The sequence below is a fragment of the Mustela nivalis genome (assembly GCF_964662115.1).
Source record: "Mustela nivalis genome assembly, chromosome: 10".
Lineage (NCBI taxonomy): Eukaryota > Metazoa > Chordata > Mammalia > Carnivora > Mustelidae > Mustela > Mustela nivalis.
In genome coordinates this window covers 16,413,378-16,431,836 of record NC_139029.1, presented here as the reverse complement: position 1 = coordinate 16,431,836, position 18,459 = coordinate 16,413,378, and the positions used below count along the sequence as shown (strand labels likewise).

General features: G+C 50.6%; 1 protein-coding gene across 3 annotated transcripts; it reads left to right on the top strand.

The window, feature by feature from the left end:
* The first annotated feature begins 2,875 nt into the window (after window positions 1-2,875).
* On the top strand, window positions 2,876-18,133 carry HMGCL (3-hydroxy-3-methylglutaryl-CoA lyase). Of its 3 annotated transcripts, XM_082684667.1 has the most exons (10): window positions 2,876-2,988; window positions 6,416-6,499; window positions 8,295-8,402; window positions 9,085-9,180; window positions 10,685-10,833; window positions 13,082-13,145; window positions 14,480-14,668; window positions 16,248-16,373; window positions 17,507-17,597; window positions 18,013-18,133. In XM_082684667.1, coding segments are annotated over exons 1-10 (969 nt in total). In that variant the 5' UTR covers window positions 2,876-2,928; the 3' UTR covers window positions 18,015-18,133. The 3 variants fall into 3 exon arrangements, with proteins under 3 accessions (XP_082540793.1, XP_082540792.1, XP_082540794.1); XM_082684666.1 differs by lacking the exon at window positions 18,013-18,133 and having other exon boundaries at window positions 17,507-17,740; XM_082684668.1 differs by lacking the exons at window positions 9,085-9,180; window positions 18,013-18,133 and having other exon boundaries at window positions 17,507-17,740.
* Window positions 18,134-18,459: the final 326 nt, after the last annotated feature.

The following is an 18,459-nucleotide window of genomic DNA, read 5'->3' as shown; positions in this document are numbered from 1 at the left end:
AAATGATGTATGAATGAAACAGATCTATGAAGAAATGGCTAGATAGATAATCTAAGAAGAAACCACACACATAACACAATTTTGGAGCTGAAAAGTACAATTGAAATGAGAAATTCCCCAGAGGGATTCAAAGGCAGATTTGAGTAGGCAGAAGAAAGAATATTGTACCAGAGGATAGGACAATGTAAATTACTGAGTCTGAGGAATTGAAAGAAGATTGAAGAAAAACCACGTTAGAGCAAAGATAAACAAAATAGAGAAAAACAACAGAGAAGATAAAGTTGGTTTTTCGAAAAGATCAGCAAAATGACAAACCCATAGCTAAGTTGGACTGAGGAAAAAGATCCAAATTACTAAAATAAAAATGAAAATGGGACACTACTATGAGTTCTACAGAAATGAAAAGGATTATGGGAGCACTACAGAGCAGCTGTACTCCAACAAATTGGGTAACTAGATGAACTGAGAAATTTTCTAAAACACAAAACCTACCAAGACTAAATCACAAAGAAATAGAAAACCTGAATAGACGTAGAACAAGTAAGGAGATCAAATCAGTAATTTTAAGATCTCCTGACAAAGAAAAGCCCTGGAACCTTCTTTGGTTCTTAGCTTCTTTGGTGAATTCTACTAAATATTTAAAGAACTAACATTTCCAGAAAAGTAAAGAGGAGAGAAAACTTCCTAACTTACTCTATGAGGCCATCATTAGCCTGGCACCAAATCCAGACAAAGACACTACCAGAAGACTACAGACCAACATCCCTTATCATCATTGATGCAGAACTCTTCCACAAAATACTAGCAAACCAAAATCAGCAACATATTCAAAGTATTACACACCATCACCAAGTGGGATTTATTCATGGGATGCAAGGATGGTTCAAGATACAGAAATCAATCATTGTAATAAACCACATTAACAAAATGAAGGGAAAAAAAACACTGTAGCAGAAACACATTTGACAAAATTCAACACCTTTTTGTAATACATATGCTCAAGAAACTAGGAATAGAGTGGCACTTGGCTGGCTCAGAAGAGCATGCGACTCTTGATTTCAGGGTCATAAGTTCCAGTCCCACACTGGGTGCAGAGATACTTAAAAATCTCCTTTAGGGAGGCCTGGGTGGCTCAGTCAGTTAAGCATCTGCCTTCGGCTTGGGTTATGATCCCAGGGTCCTGTCAGAGAGAGAGGGTGTGCTCCAGCACAAGGGGGAAGAACACAGGGAGAGGGAGAAGCAGACTACCTGCTAGGCAGGGAGCCCAATGCAGGGCTCCATCCCAGGACCCCAAGATCATGACTTGAACCAAAGGCAGACACTTAACTGACCGAGCCCCCAGCTGCCCCTAATTCCTGTCTTTTTAACTTCAGGAAGTGTTTGTAGTTTTCACTGTGCAATTCTTTTTTTTTTTTTTTTTTAAGATTTTATTTATTTGTTTGACAGAGAGAGACCAAGCAGGCAAAGAGGCAGGCAGAGAGAGAGAGAGAGAGGAGGAAGCAGGCTCCCTGCAAAACAGAGAGCCCGATGCGGGACTTGATCCCAGGACCCCGAGATCACGACCTGAGCTGAAGGCAGAGGCTAAACCCACTGAACCACCCAGGTGCCCCTTCACTGTGCAATTCTTGAAAGTCAAAAATTATAGTCATGAACATCACACATAAATATTTTGAAATAAATGTCATGCTAGTAGTTTTGGGTCATGTTCAGTCCTCTAGCTGGAGGTTTGAGAATTCTGTGAGTACAGGTCTGTTATGACGGAGGGAATTTTGGGTGCTGCAGAAGCAAAACAGAACACTTACCAGGTTTTGTTCTCTCCATAGCTAAAATCTGAGCCCCCTGGAGGCAGGGACAGTACCCTCTCTGCTCCCCTAAGAATGCCAGTCAGTGTACTTAACATTTGGATATCCACCCACCCAGAAGCCACAGTGACTAATCACGAAATGCAAATTTGATCATCTCTTTGTTTAAAATCCATTAAATGAATTGCTATGTGTTCTCCAAAGTCGGTGGTATGGTCCCTGTCAATCTCTCCCATCTTAGTGGAAAGTCTGTCCCTACTCCCTCGCAGCTCTGCAGTCATTCTGGCCTTCTTTCCATCTTCCTAAAACAATTTTTCCCCCAAACATTTCTAATTGCAGCCTACAGTAAGCCTACATTGCAATCTGGTTGACATATATAACAACAAACAAGATTTGCAAAGCAATACTTAACTTTATTACTTACACAGTACACTCCAATGCTTTTTTTTTTTTTAAGTTGGCACCCATTAGATTAATGTTATAACCAGTTAATGGGGTACAACATGGTTGAAAAACACTGCTCTAAGCATTCAATTGCTTTGCCTCAGGGTCTTGGCATATGTTATGTTCTCTGGAAAGTTCTTCTTGTGTCTTCTTTATCTGCATAAAATCTTATCCATTTTAAAAGGATGAAATCAAAGGATGTCTCTCGCTCACTAGAGCGCGCGCGCGCTCTTCCTCTCCCTCCCGTCGACTGCCTGCATGTAAATCCTGGAGATCGTGATGGACGTGATGGAAGAGTTAACACGGCCGAAGAACTCAGAACAGCGCATGGCAAAATGCTCCGTCTTTTATTGCGAAAGGTAGTAATTATGCAACTAATTGTGTGATTATTAATATGTCTTCCCAGAGCTCCCGAACTCTAAACCCCTTGATTATTTCTTGTTCATTTTCATAGTCCTAGCCTCACTTTGCCATGGCAAGTAGAAAGCACTCAGAAAAAACATAATGGATGAAAAAAAAAACTGCCCAAATGGAATGAAAACCTCCTAGAAGCTGGAAACAGCCCTCGCAGGGCGTCTTTACGTCACTCCAGAAGCGCCGCCCCCAAACGCGGGGCACGCCCACCCGGCTGTCGGCGGTCACGTGGGACTCAGCTGGGGGCGACGGGGGAAGCTGGGCCAAGATGGCGACCATGAGGAACGCGCTGCCGCGGAGACTGGTGGGCTTAGCGTCTCTCCGGGCTGTAAGTGCCCCGGCCCGCCGAAGGGTGGCCCTACAGGCACCGTGACAGTCGGGGTCGGGGCCCTGGCCCGTGGTGGCAGCGCTCTGAGAGGCGAAGCCGGGCAGTTGCCCAGGCCACTGTCGGGAGGGCCTTGGAGTCTCGATCTTTGTCCCGCCCACATTTCTTGAGGGACATGAGGAGAGTGAGGACCAGAGATGGGGAACGACTTGCTCGGGTCGTGGAGACCTGGGGCGCCATCCCAGGTGCCCTGATTCCGCCTAAGGCTCTTCCCGGCCACCCTGGCACCTTCTCCCTCTGAGCTCTCCAAGCTCCTCAGAAGTGATACATATAATCTTCCAGTTCCGAGTGGAAAAAGCGAGGTCCTCCCTCTCCCTCTGCCTGCTTTTCCAGCTCTTGCTGCGTTTGGGGACTTAGGACCATGTGCGACTGATTGCCTTGGAATTGTACTCTGGGCATGTTGGATCCTGATGTTTCCCCCACCAATGCTCAGTGACTGGAGGGGAAGTGTAAGAGACCTAGTTGAACGAGGGGTTGAAGAAATAAATGGTTTTGGCTAAAGTTGAAGCTGTGGTTTCCCAGTGGTTCTGCCACTTTCTAGGTCGCATGACCGTTGTTTGCTCTCTAAACCTCAGTTTGCTCGTCTGTAACATGGGTAAACATTATCTGAGTTCTGTAGAGGTTAAGGGAAGCAATTTGACATTGCTTTAGCTCATAGTAAGTGATAAATGAGGTGCATTAATTTTGCTTTGATTTAGAAGGAGTCTAAGTGTGTAGTGGGGAGATCACACCATCTTCACAAGTGGGCCCCTCAGAAAGCCACTTTACTGTCTACTAGGCCACCCACCCCTACCGATCATTAATGTGTAAAATAAAGATGGTACTTCCAACTTGGAAGACTAAGAAAATTACGTGAGATGGTGGATATTAATATGCTTTGAAAAAATTCCTGGTGTAATGAGGTCATAGATCTGCCGTGGGGTTACTAGCAGAGGCTTGGTGTCAGAAACAGATGGTTCAAGCCAGACTTCACTTGCTAGCTGTGTGATTTTGGAGAATCTTTCTGAGACTGTTTCTTCCTGTATGAGGTTAGATAATGATAGTCCCTGCCATGTAGGTACTAAATGAGGTACAGATCCTGAAGTTAGCACTAGGCTTTAGTTGGTATTAGCTGTTGGTATAGATAGGCCATAGCTCAGGAGGCTTGGCCCTGGACTTCTGTGGTTAGAGGAGATACTCTCTGAGCAGGGCTATACCGAGGGAATGAACTGGGTGTTTAACCAAGACAAGAGAATACTGGTGGTGGCGGGGGAGGGTATCAAGGGCAGAAAGGTGGCAGAGGCAATGTGGCCCAGGGGTTAAGAGCTAGCGCTGTAGATCAACACTGCCAGGTTCAGATAATGACTCTTGCCCAGCTAACCATGTGATCTTGGGAAAGTTACTCAATCTCTGGGCTTCATATTTTTCACAGTGAAATGGAGATTGTAATAGTTCTACCGAATAAGCTTGAGAGGTTGATAAAGGTTAATGTGTCAAAGGCTCGTACGAGTGCCTGGCAAATATTAAGTGCTTAATAAATGTGATTGTTTTATTTTTATGTGAAGAGTTGTTATGGGGAAGGAGATGGAATTTTTTTTTTTTTCCAGATTTTATTTATTTGACAGAGACACAGTGAGAGAGGGAACAGAAGCAGGGGGAGTGGGAGAGAGAGAAGCAGGCTTCTTGCCAAGCAGAGAGCTTGATGCTGGGCTCAGTCCCAGGACCCTGAGATCATGACCTGAGCTGAAGGAAGACGCTTAACGATCAAGACACCCAGGTGCCCCAAAGGACGTGGAATTAAGTTTGTTCTGTTTTCGTAAAAGGAGCTTGGAAGCAGGTCTTGCATGCTTTCAACAACATCCAGCAGTTATCTCTCAAGCCCCTGTTATGTCCCAGGGCCTTAGAATTACAGCAATGGATAAAACAAAGTGTCATGCAGCTCACATTCCAATGGGATCAACTTAGGGCAGTGTATCAGCAAAGGCTGAACAACCCTGTTGTAGGGACATTCAACTGGCAGGGACCTTCCAACGTAGCCTGGTGACTTCATGCAATTCAATGGCTCGTCACTTTAGTCTCTAGGAAGTTTTGCTGGCTGAAGGCAAGGCCAGTTCAGGTGAGTTGTTCAAGTTCCAGCTGATCTGTAGCAGGGAGCGCTTCCTTCCTTGAGGGTTTCAGGTGTTTGGGATCCTTAATAGATTACCGAGTGCACTTCTCCCCTTGCCCCACTGCAGTATGTTTATCCTGCCAGATTTACCAGGTTAAATCTGGTAAAGCATAGTTCATTTGAAGAGTTACAATATTAAGAACAGAGGAAAGAGGGAAAAGAAGCTTCATATTGCTTGGGGGTAAGGTGGAGAGGATTTGGGGCAGACTCTAAGTGGAAAAGCCTTTTTTTTTTTAAACTGTCTTCAGCTGTTGGTGTCCTCTCTCCCCAGACGTACTCTTTGCCATCACCCAGCCTGTGACTGTTACAGAACAAGTCCTCCTCCTTCCCCCGGGGTGGATATGCCCTTCATGCATTTATTTGCTATTCCTGGAGAGGGAATCTCAAGCAGGCTCCATACCCAGGGCAGAGCCTAATGCAGGGCTCAGTCTCACAACCCTGAGACCATGACCTGAGCTGAAATCACGAGTCGGACGCTTAACCGACTAAGCCACCCAGGCGCCCCGGGAATTAGAGTTTTGAAATAGAAAATGTTGAGGGTCAGGGGATCGGCAGCTTTACAAAGGGCAGTCAGAGGAGGCCCATCTGGCTGAACGATGAGAAGGAGCCAGATGCGGAAGAGCATTCTGGGCGGAGGGAGTAGTAAGCCTTGGGGCCCTGCTGTGGGAGGAAGGCCACTGGGGCTGCAGTATAGGGACCCTCTACTGGGGGTGGGGTGGGGAGGGGAATATGAGGGAGTCAGGACAAGTAAGGAGTTCACTGGGAGATGTGGGGCAGTAGAAACAAGTCATGAGTTCACTGAGATCAGCAGGAACCAAATGATAAGAACCTTCTAGCCCACGGGGAGTGGGGTAAAGGGATGAGTCAGGTTTCTGGCTTAAGCAATGGAATACATGTGTTGCTTTTTACTGAGAAAGCATGAAGCCAGACGGAATTTAAACAGTTCTGTTTGGGGAGGTGCAAATAGGTTTGTGTAGGAAACAACCTACATGCTCAGCTGGCAGACGGGCCGTTGGAAATGGGCCAGTACTAGGAGCAGGGATCTTGTGCCCATTCCTCAGTGAAATGCTTTTGTTCTTTACGTTTTTCCTTCTAAAACCATCCAAATGAGAGATGCTGCGTCCTATCTCAGTGAAGAGGGGTCCCTTCTTTTAGATTTGTCTCCTTGGAGAATTGTGACAATCTTCTCCCAACCCTTTTTGTTTTTCCTCTTTTAAACCAAAGGTCAGCACCTCTTCTCTGGGTACTTTCCCAAAGCGAGTGAAAATTGTGGAAGTTGGTGCCCGAGATGGACTACAGAATGAAAAGGTAAAGATGGAAATCAACCAAAAGAGGTTTTTCGAGCAGTGAGAGTTGCCTGTGGTGGGCGCAGAGGGGTGGACAGAGCTGTGCCAGATCGGATTGCCCCAGCTGACGCCAAGCAAAGTCGAGAGGTTGAGGAGGCCAGGTGGGGTGGGGTGACAGTACAGCAGTCTAAGACGGTGGCATATCAGGTGTGGTGTTGCCCGGTCCGTGCGGCAGGGCAGATGGGAAAGGCCACAGGAGAGTAGACGGAAGGTAAGGGCATGCCTTTCACCTGGCAATTCTAATTCCGCATGAGGGGACTTACCAAAGGATGTCATGAAGGCCACATGCAAAGACTTAGCCTTGGAGATGCTCCTCACAACCTTGTTGTAATAAAATAGTTGGAAACAGCCTCAGTGCTCAGTGTGGAGAAAGTTAGCTCAAATATACTTTAATGACTTCATTAAATGGATTAGGAAGCTGTACTAATATAGGAGTATGTTAAGTGACTAAACAGATTATAAAATCATAGGCATTTTCTTTAATCTTGCACTTCTATGTAAAACAAAAAGCTTATACATCTGTGGGAACATCCACCTAGAGAAGGATCTAGAACAATGCTGTCCAGTAGCACTTTCTGTGAAGATGGAAATGTTCTAGATGTGATCTGTCTTGGACACGTGGGTTTTGAGCACTTGAAATGTGACTGCTGTAGCGGGGAAACTGAAATTTTGTTTTTATGTAATTTAAATTCATGTAAATTTAAATAGCCACTTATGGCTAGTGTCTAATATATTGGACTGCACAGATCTAGAAAGTCACATTATGATGTAAATAGTGTTATCTCTGGGAGATTTTAAGGATGTTTTTGTTTGTTTGGGGCATGTTTTCTGAAATAATTGTGCATTATTTTTTCAATCGGAAAAGCTTTTTCTTTTTTTTTGGAAGGCGTAGCTTCAGTAGTGAGAACTTATTGATAACAATAAACTAAAAGTTCTGTGAGGGCAGAATCGTGTCTGTTCTGCCCACTGCTGTATCCCTAGCACCTAGCACCATGCCTGGAACATGGAGGGCTCCAGAAATTACTTATGGGATGGATTAAGGTAAAGTAATGGGAGAGAAATTGATGGGGTTGGTGTGAAAAGGCCTGGTGAGAAAGACTGAGTTCTTGGAATTTTTTTTATCTAATCCTGTAAGCACTAGGGAGCCATGGAAGGCTTTTGAGCAGGAGACTGAAACAATGGAGACTGTTTTAGAAAGATTCTTGTGTGGGATGAATTGGTAGAGTGAGACCATGCCATAACATACAGGGAGGAATGGTAGTAGATTTGGAAAGAGAGAACCGTAGAATCTAATGAGCAACTAGGCATGGTGGGGGAGGGAGAGAGAGAAGCGGGAGGCCAACCATGGGAGGATCAGGTCTGGTGCGAGTTCGGAGACGGAACAGGACCCAGACAGAGGGTTAGTCATCACTGCCCTATCAGGCCACGGCACATGGCTCTCAGTTGGTTTACGATGGGGTCATAAATCAAGAAACAGTTAAGAAAAAGGCTTTATGATACAAAACTATTGTTTCCATGTACACATTTAGTCCTCTTCAGGCGAGAAGCTGCCTCCCCTGCAAAATACTATCTGTAGAACTTGAAGCTGTCCCCCACCTGTTGGCCTGAATTACACGTGGATTCGTGCTTGTGTCTGAAAGTAGAGATAGCGAAGTGCATGCTGTAGCCAGCTTTGGACTAACAGGCACTGTGGCTGAGGCCATTTGGTTCCCACTTTTGCTGACCCGTCTTTTCTGGTGTTTCTTTCTCCATCACAGAATATCGTATCTACTTCTACAAAAATCAAGCTGATAGACATGCTTTCTGAAGCAGGACTCCCCGTTATAGAAGCCACCAGCTTTGTGTCCCCCAAGTGGGTGCCCCAGGTGAGCCCCAGCCCTCAGTAATCGTTTCTCAGATGAGACAGATGTGAAGTTTTGCAGTTGCCCTGGAAGAACGTAGATGTTGGGAACATAGGGCTCCAGACCTCTGGCTTGCTCTCGTGACTTCTGTAAGCATGGGCAGCAGAAGACCATCACCCGGAAGGCAGGAGGCTTGGATTCCATCTTGGCTTTGGCCCTGACTTGCTTGGGGACCTTGGTGAGATCTTCCCCTCTCCAAGCTTAGGGTGGCCTCTCAAGCCTCTTCTGGCTCTCGAAGTCTAGAATCTCTAGTCCTGTCTAGAGATGTGGCGTCTGTGTTTGTAAAAGGGAGAGACAGATGACTCCTGGTTCACAGAAACAATCAAGTGGAAAGAGAGATCTTGTTTCAGCTGAGCATTAAGTAACAGAGTTTCTTGGTAAATGGCTGGTAGTGTTGTCACCGCTTGTGAGAAGCTGTTAGTATTAGCCGTAGGAGAAATTGGGGGACTTACTTGCACCAAGGAGCCCTGGGCCCATCAGCAGTCAAACAAAGAGTACTGGAGAGAAGCACTGGAGAGACCCAGCTCTGCAAAAGGACTCCTCCAGGGCTTCTAGACAACAGAGATTGTGTGATAGAAACACTTTTTCTACCTGTGCTCTCTGCCTGCCTTGACAGTGACCTGGTAATGTCTCCTTTGGCTCCCAGATGGCTGACAATGCTGAAGTTTTGAAGGGCATCCAGAAATTTCCTGGCATCAACTACCCAGTCCTGACCCCGAATATCAAAGGCTTCCAGGCAGCGGTAAGAGACTTGCTTGATGGCGGGGGGCCCCTGAAATGAGATTGATGATGTTGGTCCCTGTCTTGTCGCTGGGCCTAGTCCCTGTCTTGGGCCATCTGTGTGAAGGGCTTGCCTCTGGTAGTGATGAGCGCTGTCAGACAGACCCAAGGCAGTCCTGGCCCTGCCACCCCCAGCTCTCTGACCTTGACCAGCTGTTTAACCTCTCTGAGCCTCAGATTATGCCTGTAAATTAGGGCTGATCATAGTACCTAATGCTGGAAGGATTTCAGAGGCTAGAATGCACCCTTATTACTTAACAAGAGGCTTGAAGAAAGTAAGTGCTTAGTAAATATTAGCTCTTGTTGTCATTATCCATTTTCTCTTTAGAGAAGATCGTGCTCCCCACAGTGGTTGCTGGTATCTGCCATCTTTCCTGGAGTGTTGGACAAGAATGTCACTGGGGATGCTGATTCTGAATTTAGGCATAAAGCTGTTCTCTCTCTCTCTATATATATATATATAATTTTTAAAAAGATTTTATTTATTTATTTGACAGAGAGGTGATCACAAGTAGCCAGAGGCAGGCAGAGATCCCTGCTGAGCAGAGAGCCCGATGTGGGGCTCGATCCCAGGACCCTGAGATCATGACCTGAGCTGAAGGAGAGGTTTAACCCACTGAGCCACGCAGGCGCCCCAGAAAGCTGTTTGTTTTTTTTTTTTTTTTTTTTTTAAAGATCTTATTTATTTATTTGACAGAGAACACAAGTAGGCAGAGAAGCAGGCAGAGATGGAGGAAGCAGGCAGAGAGCCCGATGCGGGGCTTAATCCCAAGACCCTGGGATCATGATCTGAGCCGAAGGCAGAGGCTCCAATCCACAGCCACCCAGGCGCCCCAGAAAGCTGTTCTTAAGAGTGACATCCAGGACAGTGATGACAGCAGCCGTGCTGGGCCCTGGGGGAAGGCTCAGGGTGGTTGTGTTTCTTTGATGGGGCTAGAATTCACTGTTTTCATTCCTAGGGCTGCCATAAGAAAATACCAAAAGCTTAGGTGCCTTAGAACAACAGAAATGTGTTCTCTCACAGCTGTGGTGGCACAAAGTCTGAAACCCTAGGGGTACTTGGTTCCTCCACATACCACTGTTCCCTCCTGGGGGCTGGGAGGACGTGGCTGTCCTAGCTTCTGGTGAAGACCGGCAGCCCTCGCTCACCTCACTCCCATCCCACCTGTGTCCTCACACAGCCTCCATCTTAGAAGGATGCCATTCCTATTGGAGTCACGACCACTATGACCTCATTTTAACCAATTACTGCTACACCTACCCTATTTCCAAATAAGGCCACATTCTGAGGTACTGGGGATTAGGACTTCTACAGACCTTCTTTTGGTGGGGGGTGGTCACAGTTCAACTCATGATATTTGTGTGTTATAAAATTCACTGTAAGACAAGGGCTTTTGCCACTTTGCCAACGCTGGTGTTCCTCAAAGAGAAAAAAAACTGAAAGGAATTCACCCGGCTATTGGCAGATTGCCGCTGGAGCCAAGGAGGTGACGGTCTTTGTTGCTGCCTCAGAGCTGTTCACCAAGAAGAACACCAATTGCTCCATTGAGGAGAGTTTACAGCGATCTGACGAGATCCTGAGGGCGGCTCGGGCCGCCGGTATCCCCGTGCGTGGGTGAGTCACTCCATGTCAGTGCCGCCTGCCTTCTCCTCAGAACCATTCTGGAAAGGTGGCCAGGCTCTGACTCAAGCCACCTTCCCCCTACAAACTCCTTATCCTGAGCACAGGCTGCCTACACTCTACACCTTGACATCTCTCCTCGAGTAGATGTGGTCAGAAGAAATCCTGGCAAGTGCTTTCTCCAAACCTGGTTTTGGGGTCTGTTCCCCAGAGGAATCCAGCAGGAAAGGACACTCCCTGGAGTCTGTGGAGGTCAGATGAATCCCAGCTCCAGCACCCCCAATCACACAGGTCTGAGGAGCCCTCTCGGCTTCTAGGTCTCCAGCATCACATCTTTCACGCCAGAGTGCTAGGCATCGTCCCTGTGTTATCTGACTGTGACCCCATGGTCCCTGCTTCCAGAGGACAGAACCGGCTCAGGAAGGCCGAAGAGTCGGCTGTGAGGTCATACACTGTCTACACTGCAGCCAGCGTGCTCTTTCAGAAAGTGCACGTGTGATCACCTCACTCCCTGGTTAAAACCTGTCAGTGATGCTCCCTGGACTTCCCACTTGGCTTCCGAGACACTGCCTTTGTCTGCAGCCTCGTTGTCCACTGCTGCTAACTATCCAGCCCTGCCTTCTCAGCTCGCTGCATTCCAGCCTGACTGGAACTTCAGTCCTTACTTCCATGCTCCCACTCTTACCTCTGGACCTTTGCATGTGCTTTCCATAGACTTAGTCCTCTCCTGTCCTACATCCTACTTGTCCAGGCTAACTCTGCTCATCCTCTGGCTTCTCCGGGAAGCTTTTTCTGGCCTCAGCTGGTGTTAGTACCCCTCGTTGGGCTCTCAGGGCCCCCAGATATCCTCTGACAGAGCACTTGGCTTCATGTTAGCTTTTTCCCTGCCTCCCACTCCCGATGGACCCCGCACCCTGTGAGGGCAGAGCCCACGTGCCACAGTTCATGGTGGGCTCCCTCCCGCAGTGCAGGGCCAGCACGCCAGGGCACTGGGGAAGCAAGGGGTAGGTGGCTTTGGGGGGGGGGGGTGCGTGGGGAAGCAGGGGCCCATGGGGTCTCCCTGACTCCAAGCCTGTGCTCGTTATCAGCATCTCCCATCTCCTTGCTCAGCAGTGACTGCAGAACAAGGAGGAGAAGGAAGTTGGGAAAACACTCTGAGATCTTTGGGCCCAAAATGATGTATCCAGACAAGATCTGTGTTGCTTCTCACATGCTGAAGAGTTTGCCAAACTCTAAGAGGTCTCAGTGGGGCCTTAGCTCCAACAGGGCAGGTGGGAACAGAAGCCCACCAAGATCCAAAGATCCAAACTCCTTCCCACAGCCGCGGGGCGCCGTGATCGGCCTGCGCCCTCCTGTCCAGCCACGTGCTGTGTTCTCTGTCGCTGGCTGGCTGTGCCCAGCTCTTCCGTCCTTCTGAGCTTGAGCACATCCTCTCTACATCCTGGGCTCCACGCTGCTCTGCTCTCTGCCCGGGACGCTCTCCCGGTGGCTCCTGCCGCCTGCTCACCTCTTGGCTCCCGTGTCAGGGCCGGAGGTCTTCCTGGGCCACCCTGGCTACGGCCAGCCTCTCCTGGCTCCCGCCGCGCCGCCGTTCTTCCCTTCGTGGCACATCTCTCTGGGATCATCTCACCCGTTCCTTCGGTTGCCCTTTCACCAGCTCGCTCGCTAACTGGAAGTAACCTCCATGAGCGTAGGGACCTTGTCCGTCTTTTCACTGCATGACCCAGTGCCGGGCACGTAGTGGGCAGCTCTCTCAGTATCTGTCGAATAAATGAGTGTGAATCTTCGGGCAGCTCACTGGAGCAGCCGATCCTTGGCCCTCAGGCCAGCCCAGCCCTTTTGTTCCTGCTTGGTTTCATCTGTCCGGGGTCCCCTCCTGGGACCACGGAGTACGGGAGTAGGGGACCCAGCTACCTTGCGGCACATGTTCTGCTTGGTCTCAACGCCCTGCGGCTCTGATGCCTGCTCACTGCCCTCTTCGGCTGGCTTCTCTCCTCAGGCCTGTGCAACCCCAGCTTCCCCAGCAAGCAGCAGAGGAGGCCCATCCCTTCCCTGCCCTGGCTCTCCGCCGCCCCCTCCTGGCCCCCCATGCGCTGCCCCCCACCCCGAAGGAATCTCCCTTTTCCGGGGGCATTTGACCTTGCTGCATCTCAGAGATGACTGTCAGACAGCTACCCAGGTCAGCCCTGCGGGCCTGGGAGCTCTGGGGCCCTGACACCATCCCTCCCCTGTCCTCCCGCAGGTATGTCTCCTGTGTGCTTGGATGCCCCTATGAAGGGAAGATCTCCCCGGCCAAAGTAGCTGAGGTGTGTGTATATCGGGCCAGGGGTTTTCCAAGGGTTGTCTGCCTTGCCTGCTTGTGAGGTTCCCCTCACCACCTGTTCCTGGTGGGTCACTGATGTCATTCGTTCCCGCAGCTCCTTCATTGCACCCCTCTGGGAGCACCGCCCAGCACTTGCTCCTGGAGGCCCACCTCCTAGTGCGCTTGAAGCCCTACCCTCTGCCCCAGCCTGGAAGCCTCTGACTCAGTTTGCCGTCTGGTCAGTGGACAGGTGATAGTTGAGGTGATCCGTGGAGGGGCTCCCTGCCCAGGCTCCCAGAAGTTCCTCACCCTCGCTGTCCTCCAAACGGGAACCAAGTCAGCACTGAGGAGAGCACAGTGTGGGAACAGGGTCTGAGCAACCCAAGGACATATGCCCCTTCGTTGTCAAAGTTACTGTGCAAATTTGGTGTTATTGTTAGTCCGTTTCTCAAGCGAGGAAACACACACACACACACCCGCCCTTCCGGCATAGCAGGGAGCATCAAGGAGATAGCAGTGCTCCCTGAGAGTGGCCGCTCTGCCCCTGTCCCAGCCTCCCGTCCCGCCAGCCTTCCCTGCCGCTGCGCAAAGCCTCGCCACTGCTTCTTGGAAGGAGAGATGGAAGCTCCAAGCACCCCCGCCCCAGCCAAGGAGCAGCCGAACTGGGTTGGGGCCCCAGCGTGTGTCACTCCAGAGGCCCCCCCCCCCGCTTCGCTGTGGCCTTTGCCTCCACCCGCTGTCCTCAGTCTGCTGCCCGGGCGGTGGGGTGCTCGCCAGTCCCATGTGCCTGGCAGGCCCGTGCTGAGTGTCCTCTGCGTCCCTGCCCTGTCGCACCGTCCACTTGTGGCAGCGCCGTGTGGGGCAGCATCTCCTCGAGAGGGGCACACGTTGCACTGGTTTCTCAGGGATTTCAGGGATTTGCAGATGAGCTTCTAAAAATTTAAACAGGTACTTCTGTTGAAAATAGCTGCTCAGACCCACGAGGTCGCAGATCTTACTGAAGACAGTTCTGTGAGAGGAGTCCGTGTTCCTGATTCCAGTTGTTGGCTCTGACGCAGGGTGTGGAGGTGGCACGTGAAGTCAGAGGCCGCGGCGGTAGGAGCGGGTGGGAGGAGAGCTCGGGCTTGCAGGGCCAGCTCTGGTCCTTCCATCTCTGCTTCCTAGTGAGTAGAGAGGGGTTTTCGTCCCCACTCAAACTTGTAAGCAGCCTACGATCGGACAGGAATTTAGCGTTTCAGACAGGGAGATGTCCTGCCCAGGACCTCTGCTTCTGAGGTCTTGGACACTTGGCTTGAGGAATCTGATGTCCTCCAAGTGCTTGCTTGCTTGCTCCCCCAGGTCACCAAGAAGATGTACTCGATGGGCTGCTACGAGATCTCCCTGGGGGACACCATCGGTGTGGGCACTCCTGGGATCATGAAGGACATGCTGTCTGCGGTCATGCACGAGGTGCCCGTGGCTGCCCTAGCTGTCCACTGCCATGACACCTATGGCCAGGCCCTGGCCAACACCTTGGTGGCCCTGCAGGTAAGGTGGGTCCGAGGAGAAAGGTGCGTGTCCGTCCTCCAGGAGGACATAGTGGCAGGCCAGCTAGGCTCCCGGGTTCTTTCAGTGAGCACTCACGGATACTTGTATGCCAGGCCCTGGGCGGCCACAGAGGACACGGACATGTGACCCTGGCCTGTACGGGTGTGTGAGGGGGACAGTCAAGGGAGTTCCGTGGTAATCCTCATGTGTTAGGACAGGTCACTTGCAGGAAGGAAGCACGTGACTAAGGATGGCCTCCGTCCCAGCTGGGGTGGTCAGAGTGGATTTGCCACGAGAGACCTGAGTGAGGCCTGGAGGATGTGAGGAAGAAAAGCAGTTGGAAAAGGGGGAACAGGAAGCTGACTAGGCAGCCCTGGGCTGAAAGGCTGAGGTGGGGTTTGGGGAGGACACACCCCCAGGCCCACCAAGTGTTGTGACTGCACATGCGCTTAGGGAATGGGCAGGGGAGGTGAGGCAGAGAGGCAGCAGAGGTCACTGCAGGGGTGCTGCTCCCCAAAGATTGAACTGAGGCTTCAGATTGGGTTACCCTCGAGTTTTGCTCCTTGTGGGCTAGGAAGGAGGATTCTGTGAACTGGCCACCCCTTAGAAGGAAAGTTCTGTGTCTGACCACAGGCTGTGTTTGTCTTGTATCTGACCTTCCTGTCACATTGGTTGAAGTCTGGCCTGTGGCCTTTAGGTTTGCTAAAGCAGTCCTGGGCCGTCTTTGTTCTTAGAGTTTTTTTTTTCCTTTTTTGGTTGGTTGGTTGTTTTTTTTTTTGTTTTTTGTTTTTTTTAATATTAAGTTATCTCCTAGAGGCTCAGGTCTCTAAGCCACATGACTCTGTAACTTTGTTTTCTCCATTGTAGCTGTCCAGATTAAGGTCTGTGAGAGGTTTGAGGGGAGAGGAGAAAGGGAAATGTCATTAGGAAAGTGGGCTGCCCTGGCTGGGGAAAAGGGATAGGCCGCCTGGGGTTAGAGGCCCAACTTGAAGTGAGAGCAGCCTTACTTAGGTGGGGGTGGTGGGGGGTAAATGAATCACAGGAAACAATAGAGGCCTGAAATCTGAACCAAGGGTAGTGCTTCCTTTAGGTTTGCGATCAGGAAGGACCTGGGGAGACGTTTCAGGGTCAGGAATTGAGCATGAAAGGAACCAGGGAAGATAACCCTGGCAGAGGAAACTGTCCACAAAGGAGACTCACACTGTTTTAGGAACTGAAAAGAACCATTGAGGGACACCTTGGTGACTCAGTCGTTAAGCATCTGCCTTTGGCTCAGGTCATGATCCCAGGGTCCTAGGACAGAGCCCAGTGTCAGGCTCCCTGCTCAGCGGGAAGCCTGCTTCTCCCTCTCCCCCTGCCTGTGTTCCTACTCTTTCTGTGTCTCTCTCTGTCAAAGAAATAAAATCTTTAAATTAATTAATTAATTAATTAAAAAATAAATAGACTCCTTAGCCAAAGGAAGGAGTAACTCAGTGGAATTTCAGGCTGCAGTTGATTGGGAGGTTTGCAAGGACCTCCTGGCTTTGTAGACTCTTGTCCCCACAATGACACCCATGTTTCACCATCCTTGTGTTTCCAGATGGGAGTGAGTGTCGTGGACTCTTCTGTGGCAGGACTCGGAGGCTGTCCCTATGCACAGGGGGCATCCGGAAACTTGGCCACTGAGGACCTCGTCTACATGCTGTCTGGCTTAGGCATTCACACGGTGAGCTCGCCTGCCCCCTGGTGGCAACAGCCCTGAAATGACTAGAACTCTCCTTGAAGTCCGAGGACAGAAGCGGATTGGGGTTTTTTGGTTTTTTTTTTTTTTTTTTTAAAGATTTTATTTATCAGAGAGAGCGAGCACAGGCAGACAGAATGGCAGGCAGAGGCAGAGGGAGAAGCAGGCTCCCTGCTGAGCAAGGAGCCCGATGTGGGACTCGATCCCAGGATGCTGGGATCATGACCTGAGCTGAAGGCAGCTGCTTAACCAACTGAGCCACCCAGGCGTCCCAGAAGCGGATTGTTTTGTTGAGGTTTTTTTGCTGATAGCGAGGAGAGTTAAGAGGTAGCAGAGGAGGCACCAAGGTGTAGGGAAGGGCCACATCCGTGACCTGAATCAGTTCCCTCTGGACCTCTGTTTCATTCCACAAAGAGGGCAGGAGAAGGAGACAGCCCTCCCCAGGGCTCTGTCAGAGTCAGTGAGGACCCTCAGTGGTGGGTTGGAAGGAGTACCGCGTCTGAGCTTTGGGACCAGATGGATCTTGGTTTAAAACCTGGTCCTCCACTCACGAGCTGTGTGACCTGACAAATGATTTCACCTCCCAGGACCTAAGAAATCTGAATGCTGGCAGCACCTCTCTCATGGGGCTGCAATGACTAGGTAGGAAAGTGCAGAGTGCCCAGCCCAGAGCTGAGCGCATGGTACACACCAGTACATGGGAGCTCCTGGCACGGACAGATTTTTGGGATGGTCCTTTCAGTTGGTGCTTCCCTCCTGGCTCGCTTTACCTGGCGGTCTTTATCACTTCAGTCCGCACTTGCTGACTGCTGCGGGCCGGGCCCTGCGCTGGGCGCTGGAGACGGGGATGGAACAAGACTGGCAAGATCCCTGCCCTGGTGGCAGCAGTAGAAACCATTCCACAGACGGAGACATCTTACAGAGGGGGATCCTGGGGGGGGTCACCGCAGATGGCAGAAGGCTGCAGCCTTGCAAGGAGAGGCTGTCCCAGCACAAGAGGAACAAGAACCCATCTGTCTTCACCATTACTCTCTCAGTACTGGTTTTGGGTCCAGTCCAAGGTCTCCCTGGACACTGCAGGCATGGCATAACCTAGAGCATCCTCTTGTTTCTCGAAGGGTGTGAACCTCCAGAAGCTCCTGGAAGCTGGGACCTTTATCTGCCAAGCCCTGAACAGAAAAACCAGCTCCAAAGTGGCTCAGGCTACCTGTAAGCTGTAAGCCCCTTTGGGGGACTCTTTGGGAATAGGGGCACTCGTGAATGATTCAGGAAAGGGCATGTGGAAATGGGAATGAAATCGACCGGAGCGGGCCCCTCCCTAGCAGGTCCCCACATAGGTCTCCTGCAAAAGGGAGGCAAGGGACAGGAGCTGCTTGGCCTCTGGCCCTCCTTGCCAAACTCTAGTCTGAATGAGAAGCCTGGAGGGCTGTGGGTCTCCCTGCCCCATGAGCCCCGGCCCAGGAGTTGAATGCCCAGTTCCCTGGTGCTCGGGCCCCATCTCTGGGTGAGGTCCGTCAGCAAGCTACACAGCCTGACCCTGCTGTGGCTCTGGGGCCATCGCTGACTTCGGAGGACAGAGGGGCCTGGAGGAGTTTTTCCCCAAGCTGACAGAGGACATTTGCAGAAGGGGTGAAGGCTGAACTGCTCTGGTGACCACCTGCCAACGCCAGTGTCTTTGGAAAAGGCCCGCTCTGAACATGATTTCAGAGCACAGCTTGTGTAATTAAAGGTCTAATGGCATAAAAGCGTGTACCAGTCTGTGTTGTGCAGTTGTGTGCGCAGGAACGGGGAGACCGGTGGGGAACAAAACCTCTCCACAGCAGGGCATTCTGAGAGGAACGTGTACACCTGGAACTAGTCTGCAGGTCTCTGGAGCTTCTCCGTTCCCCCCCTGACTCCGGAATTCCTAATGACTGCAAACCCATGGCTTCGGGCCCGCTCTGGCCTCGCCGGAACACCCTGGAGAGGTGGTTGCCGAGGCTCCTGGCTCTGTGGGCAGGGGGGTGCGGGTGTGGGCGCTGCCGTCTGTCCCTGCAGGACTCCGGGCCGGGCTCCGACGGCGGCTCATCAG

Coding starts and splice junctions, on each gene's coding strand:
- HMGCL (XM_082684666.1), top strand. CDS start 2,929: ATGGCGACCATGAGGAACGCGCTGCCGCGGAGACTGGTGGGCTTAGCG. Junction 6,500..8,294: donor ATGGACTACAGAATGAAAAG/GTAAAGATGGAA, acceptor TCTCCATCACAG/AATATCGTATCTACTTCTAC. Junction 9,181..10,684: donor TCAAAGGCTTCCAGGCAGCG/GTAAGAGACTTG, acceptor GGCTATTGGCAG/ATTGCCGCTGGAGCCAAGGA.